The following is a 16,768-nucleotide window of genomic DNA, read 5'->3' as shown; positions in this document are numbered from 1 at the left end:
TCCAAGATAAGTTGTTCCTACCTTTAGTCTAGCACCTACCCTTGAAGATGTCTTTTTTATATCTTTTTAATCTTATATCTTTTTTTTCTCTTTCCATAACTGTTAATTCCTTGGGGCAGGAGCTGAAGTAGCTCTATATGCCCTGCCAAACAAAAAATAGGAACCCAGTTGTGTCTTAAGTGTGTCTGCTTGCTAGTGTTCATATGAGTTTTTACTATTTCCTTCTGCCTGTGCGAAGTTATTTTTACTAGCTGCTGTTCATTAATGTGATTAATACACCTAAAAGTAGCTCGTTTGTTCTCTCTGCCTCATAGACAAAAGTGCCTGTAGATCCCAGGAATTAAACTCTAATATAGCTTATATTTGCTCACCATTGACTGAGAACTAAGTGACGCAGGCCTTCAATAATAGAAGTTCGTCTGGATGTACCCACACCCTATACAAGACTAGTTATTAGTCATCAGTAAAAAGAATTTAAAGTGAGCTTAAATCAACAAAATGCCCTAACCTCTATTATGATGCCCCACCCCATAATGCAAAAGGAAAAGTTTCACTACTGTTGCTGGGAATAGCATCCCCTTTGAGCAGCAATGTAATAGGGGACACCACAAAACTTTGTGTGCAACAGGATGGGATAGTTATTGGGAGACAGAATTCTTATTCCAAAGCAGCTATAAATCTCATGTTGATAAAACTGGCTTCTGCCATTAACATCTTCTCAAGACAACATAAAATGGAGCTTCATTGTATCTCCAATACAGCCTTGTATCATAGGTGCATCAAATGTAATAGCAATAGTAATATTAAATAAGTTATATCTATATTATGCTTTTTAGATTTTGCCGCTTTGCATACATTATGTTTCATCTAGGCTCCAAGCACTGCTTTGACGGAGGTGAGCATGCTTATACCCACCTTAGAGATGTGGATTTTGAGGCTCAGAGGTTAAGAAACTTGTGAAAGGTCAAGAAATGTGTGAATGAAAGAAACAGACTCCAAATTAGTGTCAAAATCCCACATACATGAAGTACAATATCCAAAGTCTACTTTACATAGACATGGGGCTCTGAACAGCTGTCTCAAGTTTGCTGGGACTGTGTCTTCATTTGCCAAATAAAAGCGTGTGTGTGTTCAATTCCTATGGTTGTTGCTAGGACCCAAATATTATGATTCTGCAGTTTGAATCACTTATGCTCTATCCGTAATATAATAATTGGCCCCTCTGCGTTAGAAGATTACAAAAACAGGACTTAGGCTTGTTTCCTAATATCTGCGCTGTGATAATGACAGCAAGGTTCGCTAGAATCGCTGATATTTGGTCATGCTAAGAAGCTTCCTGAGGTGGGGAAAGCAGTCAAAACAAAGCCTTATTTCATTTTAATATCTGCCTTCGAAATGCCCTCCCATCTTTTTGAGAAAGCTGGTTATTTTCAGCCAAAAGGAACATACGAAGGAGGCGCAGGTGGCTCGAAAAGTAGAGCGGACACAGATCTCAAGTCATCGGACAGTCTCAGCTCCATCCAGTCTTTCACTTATTTCTCCTTGTAAGCCTCTAGCGGGGTTTGCTTCAGTGCTAAGCACTGTTTCTACTTTCAGCGCAATGGGAAGCCACTCCCTCCCAACGCAAAAGGTGAGATGACCAGCACCTATTTACAATGCAGGAGAGAGGCGAGGAGAAGGCACAGCTTACAACCCAGGGGAAATGGAATTGGACTTCGCGCCATTCTCCAGTGTCCCTGCAGCCCTGTTTAGGCAATAAACCAAACCCCAAAATAGTATGGCAATTCTTCAGCAGATGCTGCAAACTCCTTTGATGATAGTCCACTGAGCAGTAGCTGTGGTCAGAAGACGATTATTTTTTCCTGACTTACTAACCTCTCGAGCTTGGGGGCTTCCCATTCAGCCTCACTCAGTGCCCAATTGCTTCTGACAGGAATCCAGCTCCGGACACATAGGGTTTTTTGTTTTGTTTTTTTGTTTTTTGTCTTTTTTTTTTTTTTTTATTGAGTGTGTTGCTAGATGTAAAAGCAAGGGTGTTTCTTCTAAACACATGAGTCAATACACATTCTCAAATAAACACACAGATAATACATGCTTATACTGTATTTGATGTCAGACAGTATTCTAAAAGTTTCATATATATTAATTCATTTTACTCCTCATCACATCTCCATAAGGTGGGGCTATTGCTATTACCATTTGACAAATGAGGACAATGAAGCCCTAGAAAGGTCAAGAAACTTTTCCAAGGTCACATGACTAGTAAGTCCCAGAGCTAAGTCCAACAGGGGCAACCTGGGTCAACAGTCTGTGTTCTCAGCCACCTTGGTGGACTGCCCTACACCAGGCTACATGTGTCTGGCCTTGATGAATGTGAATTAACAGAGATGAATTTCAAAAACACAAAACTGAGTGAAAGTCAGATGCAGAGAGGTAAGTACAGTTCAAGACCATTAATATACAGTTTGGAAACTCTCAAGACAGTGTCATACATGACACATATTAAGAATATAAATACAGGGGCGCCTGGGTGGCTCAGTCGGTTAAGCATCCGACTTCGGCTCAGGTCATGATCTCATGATTCATGGGCTCGAGCCCCGCGTTGGGCTCTGTGCTGACAGCTCAGAGCCTAGAGCCTGCTTCCCATTCTCTCTCGCTCTCTCTCTCTGCCCCTCCCCTGCTCACACTGTCTCTCCCCCTCTCAGAAATAAATTAAAAAAAAAAAAGAATATAAATACAAAGGGGTGCCTGGGTGGCTCAGTCAGATAAGCATCCAACTCACGGTTTTTTAGTTCAAGCCCTACATTGGGCTCTGTGCTGACAGCTCAGAGCCTAGAGCCTGCTTCCCATTCTCTCTCTCTCTCTCTCTCTGCCCCTCCCCTGCTCACACTCTGTCTCTCTCTCTCAAAAAGAAATAAGCATTAAAAAAAACTTTTTTTAAAAAGAATATAAATACATGGACTAGAGGGACACATACTAAAGTCATTTTAGTTTCACACCCGAGGGAGGAAGAGACTCTGGAATGGAGCTGGGGACAATCCTAAGAAATTTTATCAGTAATAAATATTTGACTTCTTTATTTTAAAAATATCTGGGGCTCCTGGGTGGCTCAGTCGGTTGAGCATCCGACTCAGGTCATGATCTCACAGTTCATGGGTTTGCGCCCCACATCGGACTCTGTGCTGACAAGCTCAGAGCCTGGAGCCTCGTTCGGATTTATGTCTCCCTCTCTGCCCCTCCCCCACTCATGCTCTGTCTGTCTCTCAAAAATAAATAAACATTTTAAAAAATGTTAACAATATCTGAAATATAAAAGGCATAATGTCAATAATTAGTTCATTCTGAACCTTAGGCATATTAGTGTGTGTTATATTAATCTGTGGTAATTCCTGTATTGTAATTTTTAAAACTACATATATTTTACCTCCTATTCTTTCTTATGCCCTCCCAACTCCAAAGCCATGAACATCATTTCCAGGTGAGGTAATGGAATCCATAGTATTGCATTTTGGAAAACAGTATTGTGATGATGATTCATCCAAGGCTAGTTGCCTATGCTAACTACAGCTAAATATTTCCAGCATAGAGTGATGAAAACAAATTAACAACCAATCTATTCAACTAGAACTTGAACTGAGCACATGGCAAATAATCATACAGCAAATAGTAATTATCAGAGAAGATAACCTAAAAACAAAAACACTGGGGAGAATTTATCTCTGCTACAAACACAGTAGTCCCTTCCAGGATAATGACAATGGTAACTAAGAATGACACACTTTGGACACTATTAATACCTTAATGTGGACTATTTATGCTCATGTACTATCTCCCTTATCAAAGTATGAGTTATCTTAGAATAGGGTTCATGCAGGCCCATAGTTGACTTATAGTATGGATCTCAGTAAATGTTGGCTGAATTAATATATAAATGAAATGATACTCCATAATGTCTTTGCTCTGACAAACCTAAAATAGTCAATTCTTCAAGAAATAGGGTAGCCAATACAGCAGAACATTAAAATTCTTATAACTAGATAATTAACAATTTGGGGAGTGTTAGTATTTTTGCCCCATAGGATAAAAAATTGGAATTTCCCCAGGGGCACCTGGGTAGCTCAGTTGGTTAAATGTCTGACTTAGCCTCAGGTCATGATCTCAAGGTTCGTGAGTTTGAGCCCCACATTGGGCTTTGGGCTGGCAGTGTGGAGCCTGCTTGGGATTCTCTCTCTCTCCCTCTCTCTCTGTTTCCCATCCCCCCACTTGTGCATTCTCTCTCTCTCTCTCTCTCAAAATAAATAAACTTAAAAAAATAGAATTTCCCCTTATCACAAAAACTCTTTTATTTTCAGAAGGACTACCTTTCAAGCTTTTCTCATTACATCAATATAAGTCAATATCTAGTTTCTGTTGTTGTAAAATCTCTCCAACCATTGAAGCAGATCCTTCCATCTAAGATGTTAACTATTCTGTTTAGTAATTTAAATTTGACATATTTTGAGCAGAACCGAGTTCATATAGAATTAAAGAACTTTNCCTAAGCGAAAGTCGGACGCTTAACCGACTAAGCCACCCAGGCGCCCCTCTATCCGAAAATCTTTGCTTATTCTTAAAAGGCTTATCTTATTTGTCCCAAGAGTTTGTGGAAGAGATCATAGCAAGAAGAGCATGCCAGTCTAAGCCCTTTTGCAATTTACATTGAAAGGAAGATGAAGGAAATGTACAATGCTACATGGGCCATACACTTAGCATTCCTCATCTGGTAGTATTTAAAATGGAATAACTCAAACGTTTGGAAATGTACTGAATACTACCATGATTGCCTTCTCTAAATGAGGAGTGACCAGACCACATTCTGTGCTGGAAGTGTGTTTCTCTGAAAGGACATGGATGCTCTATTTCCAGTCATCTGCAATCAGGAAAGCAATGAACATTAGAATAGGCATGGGAATAACCTCCCTGTCTGTCTGGAATCTGAAGCAACATTTCCTAATTCTGGAGGAAACAAAGAACAACTGTAATGCAGAAATAGGTTGGAGATGACCAGGAGGCTCTCTTGGACAAGGGCATAGCCTATGCACTCTTGGAGCAGTGACAGCTAATATCTGTCTTTCCATTTCCATTTCCTGCACTGTTGAACAGCTCTAGTATTCAGTAAATTATTCTTTTTTTTTTCAAAATTTTTAATGTTTATTCATTTTTGAGAGAGAGAGACAGAGCATGAGAAGGGGAGGGGCAGAGAGAGAGGGAGACACAGAATCAGAAGCAGGCTCCAGGCTCTGAGCTGTCAGCACAGACCCCAATTTGGGCTCGAACTCAAGTATCCACTAGACCATGACCTGAGCCAAAGTCAGATGCTCAATCTATTGAGCTACCCAGGCTCTCCTTCAGTAAATGATTCTGAAAACCCACCATGTGGTCTCCATTAAGACTGAAAGAGGAGAGCGACAGAGCTCCCACATCCCAGGACAGACTTGAGGGATGTGTAAATGCTCTGTAGTATTTCCTAGAAATGAGTCGGCAACAGAGGCCCAGCAAAGGAATGGAAAATCAGCAATCTACTAAATGAGACTTGCTGTCAAGACTTGAAAATCAAAGTTAATTTATGTTTTAGTCCTAAGGAGCTCAGGAATGTTTTCAGTAACAGTGATTCTACAAGGTTAAAATTTAACATAACTTTGGGTTTCCTCCTGTCTTGATCATCTAAACAGTCTACCCACACAAGAATTGAAACTTGAATGTTATATAATATTCAAGTTCTTTATTATTAAAAACAAAGTTAGTGCAACTATGATGAATTCCAGAAATTCAGTTATCATAAGTCACTTAAAAGAGTACCATCCAAATTATCTATTGTTAGTCAAATTACTCCAGTAATACCATTTTACATTTGTTTCTATCAATAAAATAAAATTCAGAATTATTCTTACTGCTGTGAATATTATGGTGATGATTTGTTTTAAGGAAATAAGTTGGGATCTTCACAAATGAAATTGGCTAGATACAGATTCCTATCGCTTTTTACCCGAAAACAAAAAAAGGCCTGTGTTAAACAACAAAGAAAATCTAAACATTCAAATTAAAATTTTAAGTATATTCTAAACTTTAGTATGCAGCACATTTTTTTTTTTTACCTTAAGAGAAAGAATAAGATGGGATATCACACACCAACAGCATGCATTTTGCATTTTATCCCAACGGGATCGGAGAAAAGCAAGAAAAAGAAGAACAGAAAACCCCACGCACTGACCACTTGCTCAGGATTTCACAGGCTAAGAACCTTACAGACATTAATGCACTTAACCTTCAGAACAACACTATAACCTAAGAACAATCATTAAGCCCCATTTTATGTCTCAGGAACAGGGAGACCACGAAACTAGCCCATAGTCACACAAAGCCAGGAGAATATTACACCGTTAGAGGTGTAAGTTACTGGAGAATAACATATCAATCCCTTAAAAATAGCTGTGCTTTTGAAAGTTACACATTGTAAGAGTCAAGTTTTGCTCCCACTTCACATGCTTACATCTTGGCCCATAAAAGAGCCACTTCTGCCTTTTCCAATATATGGGAAGAGAGTCTCTGACCTACCACCTACCCTTCTCATTTCTTTCCAAGAAAGAGGAAAACCTTATGTGAATGGTGAGATTAGAAAGAAAACAAAATGCAGCAGGTGAAATTTAGCTTGTTGTGGGTCTTCTTCCCCGCCACTTTGTGGATCCGCCCGCCCATAGGCTGGACACATTCTGAGCTTCTGGGGGGGTTGGCACAAGTAGGTCAGGATCCACATATGTCTCTAGAGGTAGATATCAAACCCAAATCTCTCTGATTCCACTAGTGAGGCCCAACAGAGATAAGCTTGGATTTCTCAGACGGGTAGGCCTGCTCCAAGGACCCAAATCCTCCTTCTGCTCTAGTGAGTCGCTGAGTTGCATAGGTCAATATTTAGTTTGGGGAGAAAGGTGTTAAATCCAATTTTGACCATTCACTAGGCCAGTATTCCAGCAATCCAGTAAGAAAGCAGACATGCTTAATAGCTATCTGTTTGACAACTTTGTCTATTTTCTCAACTGTTTTGAACTCAAGATTAAGGAAGGAGGTAAACAAAAAGAGGAGATAGAGAAGTTATCATAAATGCCATCTCCTAAGCCCACCACACACGAAGATCTCTACCCAAGGATATTCATCAAAAAAATTCAAAGGCATAGAAAAACGGATGTAATCTAAATATCTAACAACAGTAGGTAAATGATAATTGTAGCACAGACATGTAATGTCATTCAGTAAAGTAATTTAAAATCATTAGAGGACTATTTCATAAAAGGACATATCTATTAGTATTTTGAATACAGACAAGTAACAAATAAAAAGGAAATACCAAATGATCCACAATTTCCCATCCAGCGATACAGTACATATAGTCAATATGTACAAATCATTAGAAACAATGAAGAAACACACAAAGCTAAAAAGAGGAAGCCTACCTTTTTTATTGCCCCAAAAGTTTCTCTCCCCAACTAATTGCTATTAATAGCTTATAATTCCTTTTGGGGGAAAAAAGTGTTTTCCAAATACTTCAATATCTATTTCTATACTTAAAGTAATTGTTTAAGATCACAGGAAAAGAAACAAACAAAGCATATGACTCTTATGTGGTAACATTTTAAAAAGTCACACACAAAGAGTGCAAGAGATTATATTGGGGTTGTGGTTTTGATTTTCTTATTTGACAGAGTGTTTACATTTTTGAAGTTTACTGCTGTGAGCATAAAACTATATACTCTGAAATATGTATCACCCACCTTTATTATAAAAGGAACACATTCTCATAATTCAAATAATATGGAAACATTTAATGCGTAAAGCAAGTGTCTGCCATCAAACTCCCTGAAGGTAATTGCCATTAACAATTTGAATCCATTTAATCAAAGATACACACACACACACAGTCACATAAATAGACACATATACATACAGGCAGATATGTGAGAAAATAAATAAATGTATATAGACATAAAAATCTAAGGATAAGCCTTAGTCTCCTAATCTGTATTATATAACTATAAAGAGGAATCCTGACTAACACACAGTGAAGTTTGGGAGCCAAAAGTCCAAAGTCATGATTGATATCCTCCATTTTCTTACTGCACCAGTTTTAGAAAATGCAGCACCATTTTTCTCTCTGTTTCTCACCATTCCCAGGTCATTCCTGGGCTGTCTGTGAATACAGGACTGTCATCAGACTGTCACAGAAAATTGCTGGCTGGAATGCATGATCTCAATCAATCTTCTGGCTTCAGCTTTTGGGTAGCTGGACCTATAGCCACATGTGCTATCTCCAGTCAATGAGTTGTGTACAGAGTGCTACACTGGGTTGTGGGTAAGGAGTTCATAACGATCATTCTGAGAATGGCTTCACAAAGATTTGAACTATGCTAACTACTCACAAGTTCCTTACTGCCAAGGTCAGACACTGAGCCAACATGGCGATCCACTGATTCTCAAGTTCCTCCATCCAAGTCACGCAAATAATTAGCGCTTTAGAGAACCATCCAGCTAGCAACAACACCCCTCCCCTCAAAAAGAGAGATTCATTTTGTGCCACTAAGTTTTATTTAAAGACCATGCAATCGAATCCCAGCTGGCTTCATTGAAGCAGCAACGTAGGCAATCAGTGACACCAACTGCAATGCTATCGTTTCTATAAACAGTAATGAGTGGAGGGGGTGGGATGGTACTAGAAGCTTATGTATAAACAAGAAAGATCATTTCAGCAAGAGCGATGGTCTTGGCAGATTCACAGTATCTTTCTGATTGGAACCCTAGGAATGCAAATGTCCTGCAACATTTAATGGTTTAGAAGAACTATTCGGACATGGCATTCCTAACAAAGTGCAATGAAAATAACATGGCATAAAGATAGCAACTTCATACATTAAGCAGTACAAAGGAAAGCTTCATTGTTTTAAGATAGTCCACGGAAATTGAGAAGACAGATCTGTAAGTGCTCCCTGGGCATCCCTTTCTAACTCTGATACCAGAGAATAGAACTTGCTTTCTTAGAAAAGCTGATGTATTGTACCAGGCTGTGAATAAATGGATTTATGCTGAAGTGGGGGCAGAAAAGATGTATAACACAGATAACTAGGCAGGATATCTGAATATAAGCAATGCTGGGTAGGCTTGCATTCAGTGGTAGGGTAATTACATTTGAAAAAATTACTTTTTTTATATCTGTATGTTACTTTTACACAAACACATTCTTCCAGCAAAATATCCTGAGATATTATTCCTTTCCATTAGAGCCCCCATCTGCCCCATGACAGTACTACCTTTTGAACTTCTAAATGCTTTTCAAGTTCAGGGAGATTAACATGAATCCCAGGCAGAATTAATTATTCCTTCCTCAAAGTGATTTTACCATAGAATATTAACTCAGCTAACAAGTTGTTAAACTAAAACAAACTGGGGGTCCCTGATATCCCACTTTGGGCATGTATCATATCCTGCCTAGTAGTATATCTCTTGCTTGTGTGTGTGTGTGTGTGTGTGTGTATTTTTTTCTCCCTATGGGTTTCTAGTGCCTAACACAGAAACCTGCATACAGGCAGCTCTCAAGGAATGTTGGCTACTGTGAAAAAGGACAACCCTTGAAGTCAGAGACATGTTTCTTTAACCTTCTATCCTCAGATAGAGAAGGCAGAGAGGGTGAGCAACTGTGAATGGCTAGTTGGCATGACTCAAGTATCTTAGGCTTTGGGAAAATGGCTTCCCTCCTGTCTTTTGCTGTACTTAACCTGGAGCCAGGAAAATGGATTGCTGGTCCCTAACATAGATGAGAGCATTCAGCCCAGCCCAATCCCTTCACCATAAAGTAATGCCCTGTTTTATCCCCATGTACGCTGCTCTCAGTGTATAAGCTGGGAGAAGAAAAACAAGTTTATTTGCATCTTTCCTTCTCTAACATAACTGCAATAGAGATGAAAGCTGTCACATTATATCTGTTTTTCAGGTAGTGTAATTAGTTCTTTCTTTTCAGGATATGTTTGGGGACATGTAGTTTCTACATCTCAGGGTATGTAGAAAGGAGCACTGGAGTTCTTAAGAGCCTGAAATTAAATTACCAACTTAAAAGAATACTCTCAAACATCAGTGGAACTTGATTACTTGATTCTTATTCTGGGGGGAAAGACAAATATCATTTAAGAAACAAGGTGCCTGCAAGACTCCAGACAAATGCTAACTTATGAGAAGGATGACAAAACCTTATAACTTAGGATGTTGAACTAATTACTCAAAGATTTTCAAAGAAAACCAATACATCTGTTGGTTATATATAACAGATGATGGCGTAGAGAAACTGGAGCCCAGTAATTTACCATTACTTTTTTATTATTATTATTTTTAATTTACACCTGTTAGTTAACATAAAATGCAATAATGATTCCAGTGATTCATCTCCTACCTATAACACCCAGTGCTCATCCCAACAAGTGTCCTCTTTCATGCCCTTGCCTGTTTAGCTCATCCCTTCATGCACAACCCCTCCAGCAACCTTCAGTTTGTTGTCTATATTTAAGAGCCCCCTAAGTTTTGTCCCCCTTCCTGCTTTTATATTATTTTTGCTTCCCTTATGTTCATTTGTTTTGTATCTTAAGCTCTACATATAAGTGAAGTCTTAGATTTGTCTTTCTCTGACTGACTAATTTCATTTAGTATAATACCCTCTAGTTCCATCCACATTGTTGCAAATGGCAAGATTTCATTCTTTTTGATTGCCGAGTAATACTCCAGTGTGTGTGTGTGTATGTGTGTGTGTGTGTGTGTGTGTGTGTGTATACACATACCACATCTTCTTTATCCATTCTTCTGTCGATGGACATTGGGCTCTTCCCATACTTTGGCTATTGTTGATAGTGTTGCTATAAACATTGGGGTGCATGTGCCCCTTTGAAACAGCACGCTCGTATCGTTTGGATAAATACCTAGCAGTGCAATTACTGGGTCATAGGGTAGTTCTATTTTCAATATTTTGAGGAACCTCCATACTGTTTTCCAGAGTGGCTGCACCAATTTGCATTCCCACCAGCAGCGCAAAAGAGATCGTCTTTCTCTGCATCCTCGCCACCATCTTTCATTGCCTGAGTTGTTAATTTTAGCCATTCTGACTGGTGTTAAAGTTGTATCTCATTGTGGTTTTGATTTGTATTTCCCTGATGATGAGTGGTGTTGACCATTTTCTTCATGTGTTTGTTAGCCATCTGGATGTCTTCTTTAGAAAAGTGTCTATTCATGTCTTTTGCCCATTTCATCTCTGGATTGTATGTTTTTTGGAGGGTGTTGAGTTTGATGAGTTCTTTATAAATTTTGGGTACTAGCCCTTTATCTGATATGTCACTTGAAAATATATTCTCCCATTCTTTCAGTTGCCTTTTAGTTTTGCTGATTGTTTCCTTCGCTATGCAGAAGGTTTTTATGTTGATGAGGTTCCAGTAGTTTATTTTTGCTTCTGTTTCCCTTGCCTCTGGAGACATTGAGTAATTTAAATCTGTCCTGCCTTACTATATCAATCAGATAGGCCAGATAACAAATGGTCTTTAAAATCAAAGCTACTTTAAAAAAGATTTTAACCTTTCATTTGTGCTAAATGTGCAGCATGGGTCACATAGTGAGGCTCTATTAATTGCAGACACTCAGGGACACAGAGTGATGGAAGCACACACTGCTTCCTTGAACATCATCAGAAGGTCAGAGTATGAGGTGAGTTCTGCTCTGGCTGTTAAAGCATATCATTTGCTAGTGCAAGTCACATGGCCAGCCTAACTTTATGGGAATAGGGTAATGCTACCGTACAATGTGTTCAAGAGAAAACCCCAAAATATTAAGTGAAAATTGGCAATGCCTACTACCTTTTCACATAGTGGGCATTTGGCAAATTGCTTTTTAAAAGTACTATATGGTAAGTGAACTAACAACAGGCACTAACTTCTTAAATTTTCTGACATTAACACTGAAAACCTCATGTAAAACAACGAAATCCCTTTGAAAATGAAATCCTTAAGAAAGTGATGGGCATTTTGTATACTGCATTATTCTCATTCATTTTAGCCATGGGAGCAACATTGAAGGAGTGAGGAATTTTAACCTTATGACATAAAAACCAGCTCAAAGAAAGATTTTACAACAAAGATAATTGCCACATATAAATCATCCATTAGTTATTCTTTAATGAAGTTTTCCAAGATTGGTTAAATGAAGGCAGTTACACACTGAAATCACCCATGTTTCAAAAGTAAAATGATGTGAACAACTGAGTACATCGCTTCAAGAGGTAAGTTTTACCATTTGTTTTTGATTAGGTGGATTTCTGAAGATTGAATTCTAATCTAAAATATTTTCAATTTATAAATACATTATTTTCATTTCTCCCAATTTTGGCTGTGACCCACATCCTTGAAGAAAACGTAAAGAGATTAAAGGACCATATACTCACACATAGAGCAGAGAGAAGTTGAAAACAACTGTATAATGCTATCTTTGTAGAGGATCCCTTCCTGAGAAGTGGGCTTAGAACAATGACCACTTTGCAACCAAATTTTTTCTTGGATCACCTGACTGTCTTGTACAGTAGTCAAAGCCTAAATCTGTTAGATATACACCAGCTGATGTAAACTGACTATAAGTGGGCCAATTAATGTAATTTAGATAGTGGTGCTGTACTTCAAAGTAAGGGTGTGGCTAGGTTTTACTTATGTGTGTTCATTAGGATTAATAAATTACTTTTGCCTGGGGTGTTTCAATCCCACACCAAAGCTACTTGACGTGATTGTACAGTTCAGCGTCTGGACATCTGGTAATCCTCCATGCCACCAGGCTGAGCAGTGCCTAACTGACAAGATATCACAGGAGAATTACGACTGTGTACAGAAGGAGGAGAGCCCAATGGCTGCTTTTCTGGACCAGCTGAGGGTGAAAATACAAGCAAAGTGCTGCCCCTCTTTGTTGTATGCGTGTGCACACCCACAGCACATACCCTTATTTTCCTACAATTGTGGGAACACCCACCACCAAAAGTGTTGCCATCCTCTGTCAAGTTGATACCTAAGGCAGTCTTCTTGGCAGTCTGGTTGTTAGGACAGGAATCTTTCTTTCACTGGGTTTTCCTGCCAAAGCAATGAAAAACCTGTACCCTTAACACCCTTCTTTGATAGAATGCTTCTGCTTTTCTCCCAACTAGATCTTGAGAGGAAAGGGAGCAGTCATTCAAGATATTGTTTTAATGTCTACTCTTCAGTGCACTTATGTTTCTTTGTAAAGATCCGAAATCTATTGAAAAATGAATCTGCTTCCCTCTCCCTTTAACCTAAAAACTTAGCATTTTCCAGGTTAACAGAGGTACCATATACTCTAAGCAGAATTGTTTAGACTTTTAAACTCCTTAATGTTCTTTCAGTAGATAGGCTCCACATACTTAAAAATATATATCATTCATTTTGAGAAATGGAAAAAAAGAAAGACCATAAGATACCAGGAAAAAGCTGTAAGCAACCCACATAACCTTGTCTAAGATTGTTTTCTATTTGCTATCTCATGCTATCTCCATCCTACTGAAGTATAAAGGATTTATAAACTAATATAATGGATACATTGTAGAAGATTAATATTTGATACTGTAGAGGAAAGACAGGAACAATAAAACATTTTAATTATACTAAGAAGCTCCAAAGTTAGTAATGATTATTTTGCATTTGTTTAACTCTCTTTATTTAATGAAACTAAATAAATTATTGAAATGTTTGCAATTTCAAAATTTCAGCAATCCATTAGGAGAATGGATTGAACTTTTGACTTCTTAAAACAAATTATGCCACTTCTTCCCTGTGGCCCTTTACTTCCCTCAGCTACAAAATCATGGGAAAGAAGTAACTGGTGTAAAACTGTGTGCTCCATTCTGACACAGTTCAAAATATTATTATATTTCTTTTTAGGTAAGTTGAAAAAAATTAAAATTGGGCATTCCAGTTCTACTCTTATAAATTTGCTCCATGAAAATGTATCTAATGTCTTTACCTCAATGTATTCACACGCTGGGAATGAAAACATTCCACACAGAACTGCTGTGATGTTGTGCTAATGGTACAAGTCACATGAATGAAATCATGTTAAAATGGAACACAGTAATAATGATATCTAAAATATACTGAGCACATTGTATATGGTAGACTCAAAGTTCTTAGAATAATGCTTGGCATTATAGTAAAAGTTCAACATATCTTTAGCTATTATCAATTTGTTTCATCTTTACCACAACCTATGAGGTAGGTACTATTCCCATAGGAATTAACATTTATGCATAAATTGAGGAACAGCAAGGTCAAGTATGTTATCCAAGATCATAAGTTAAGAAAGGCCACAATCAAACAAAAGCAATGTAGTTCCCAGAAACAATCTCTCAGTAACTCCATATATTATCTCCCTCTCTCTCTGGAAAGGGTATGAAGGAATCTTCATCTTTAGCACTTGTGACTAAACCATTTTACAAAAATTCTGCTGGAGTGATCATCCCCTAAACTAACCAACAACCCCACTAAGTAAAAAAAAAAAAAAAAAAAAGCATATAAAAAAATAAAATGCAACAGTTTTCAAGGGCTGCATGTTAAATCTTTTTAAATAAGATATAGGAACCAGGCTAGAGCTACTCTTTCCACTTTTTCCAGATAAAAATACTGAATTTAAAAGGTTCTTAGTAATTTTATTGAGACTGCTTTATAACTAGGTCTTCTGACTCTGTCTCTTATGATTTTACAACAACCTATGCTACCTCATCACATATGTTATCACTTCTATTTGGATCTGTTACTATTTGAGAGACTGGCTCTGCATGTAAAATAATATGTTACCTATTTTTACACAGAGGTGACACCCTGTCATTATTACACACCGTACTTACTTTAACTTTTTCACATCTAGGAAATATATATCCAAGTTGCAATCTATATATCATTTAATGTAAACAAGGAAAATTGAAATAAGATTACATCTCTATTAGCTTCCTGAAATATGCATTCTCAAAATATGAAATTTCATCATCAAGCATATTAATTTAGAATATAGCGATTGGGTATCATTGAGCATGTATAAATATGGTGGCAAAAAAAGACTGTGAGAATAATCTTAGAAATTGAACAAAAGTAAAAATATAAGATCTCATTGCTGATTGTATTTCAAAAGTGTATATTCTCATATTTCACATATAGTTAAGTTACCCAATTAGTTCTTTTAAAATAGTTTTACTTTTCATTTAGAGTGGTTAGTACCCAACCAGACAGTCAAAATTTGGAGGGGAAAATGAACAAAATCTATATATACCCTAATCTTTCCAAATATAATCTTCATAGCTCCAGAACAGGGTGAAAATAGGTAGGTAACCAAATGAACCAGATCCCCCAGAATAGCATATGAAGTTTTAAACATGAAAGCTATTATAATATTGTTAAGTTGTTGAACATTAAAGGTACGCAATTTATGGATAATACAAATTGTTTCACAGACACTTGCTTAGACATCATAAGGGCACCTTTCCTTTCTCCTCACATCCCACCCCCATTTTGCAAAGAGAAAACCAAAAGACACAAAAACTGGATTAGCACTCAAAAGGTTAATAGACATAATCACATTAAAGGATACTTACACCTTAAAAAGAGAGACAGATGCACAACTCCAAGTGTGGTGAAACAGCATCGCATTTGTATGGCTTCAGCAGAAAAGAATTTCACTCAATTGATTTTAGTTTAGGGTGGGTTTTTTTTTTTTTCATTTAAAATTTTAATTTCGCAGGTCATTAAAAGGGTCTGATTTTCTTTCTTTCCCTCCCTGGGCCTTTCCTGAGGGACCTAGTTGGTTAAACCCAGGGCTAACTGGGACTCTCCTATTTCAGCACCGAGGACAGAAATTGTTCCATCTCCAGGGCGAAGCTACTCTCCGACTAAGGCCAGATGTCTACTTCTCCGAAAAAGGAAGAAGAATAAAAGATACCTGCCTTGCCAGCCACCTGTTTAAAAGTCCCCTCTCCTTTCGAAGGCATCGGCAACTTCTTAAGAGGAGACACTGAGCAACTCCGAGTAGCACACCGCCCTCACAAGTCACAAGGAGAGAGCCGCGAGGAAGTGCGAAAGCAGGTCACTTTATAAGCACCCCTCGGAAAGAGACCCGCGTTTTCAGTCCAGGCGCTCAGCGAAGCTCGAGCGTCCTGAAAAGCGCAGATGACTTCAGGGATTGGGAAAGGCACCCCCAAAGACAGAGCCGGCGGCAGGGGCCTTTCTCTGGCCCCACTAGGGAACCGCCTTCCTTCTCGCACTGACAGCGCGGAATAAAGGAAGGGAGCAGGGCGCAGAGGGAGCCGAGGGGGAGGAAGGGGAGGGCTGGGGGGCATCTGCAGCGTTTTAAGGCCGGGGAAAGAACATTTTCTCACCACTTAGGCTGTTGCTGGACCTCAGGCTCCTTCCACAGAGACACTGCAGCATATGCACTCCTTTCTTCAAAGAAAGCTCAAGAATCTTCATGGAGAGGCGCGCGTGTGGGGTTCGTCGACTCCCCGCCCACCTCCGCTAATTGTCCAACCAAAAGGCGGCCTGTCCTGGGCTGCCGGGTCCGGAGTCCATGGTGCGCGCGTCGCAGGTGCACGGGGAGCCGGGGCGCCGGGCAGGAGCGCGGCGGGCGCCGCGGCCGGGGTGGGCGGGGGGGGGGGGCGCCGCTCCCTGGGGCG

The 16,768-nt window shown here is 38.9% G+C and overlaps 1 protein-coding gene across 2 annotated transcripts in view; it reads right to left on the bottom strand.

Moving 5' to 3' along the window:
- FGF12 (fibroblast growth factor 12) overlaps positions 1-16,768 on the bottom strand; it is a 571,216-nt gene that overhangs the window by 369,712 nt on the left and 184,736 nt on the right. Inside the window, exon 1 of one of the 2 annotated variants that reach the window (XM_077754375.1) lies at positions 16,475-16,565. The exons of the other annotated variant lie outside the window; for it this stretch is intronic. Coding sequence (XP_077610501.1) covers positions 16,475-16,565 — 91 coding nt within the window. Of the gene's footprint in view, positions 1-16,474; positions 16,566-16,768 lie in introns of those variants that run through there. 2 annotated transcript variants of the gene reach the window in all.

The sequence above is a fragment of the Crocuta crocuta genome, unplaced genomic scaffold, assembly GCF_008692635.1.
Source record: "Crocuta crocuta isolate KB4526 unplaced genomic scaffold, BGI_CrCroc_1.0 scaffold70, whole genome shotgun sequence".
NCBI lineage: Eukaryota > Metazoa > Chordata > Mammalia > Carnivora > Hyaenidae > Crocuta > Crocuta crocuta.
Note: the sequence above shows the minus strand (reverse complement) of the source record. Positions and strands in the feature narration are given on the sequence as shown.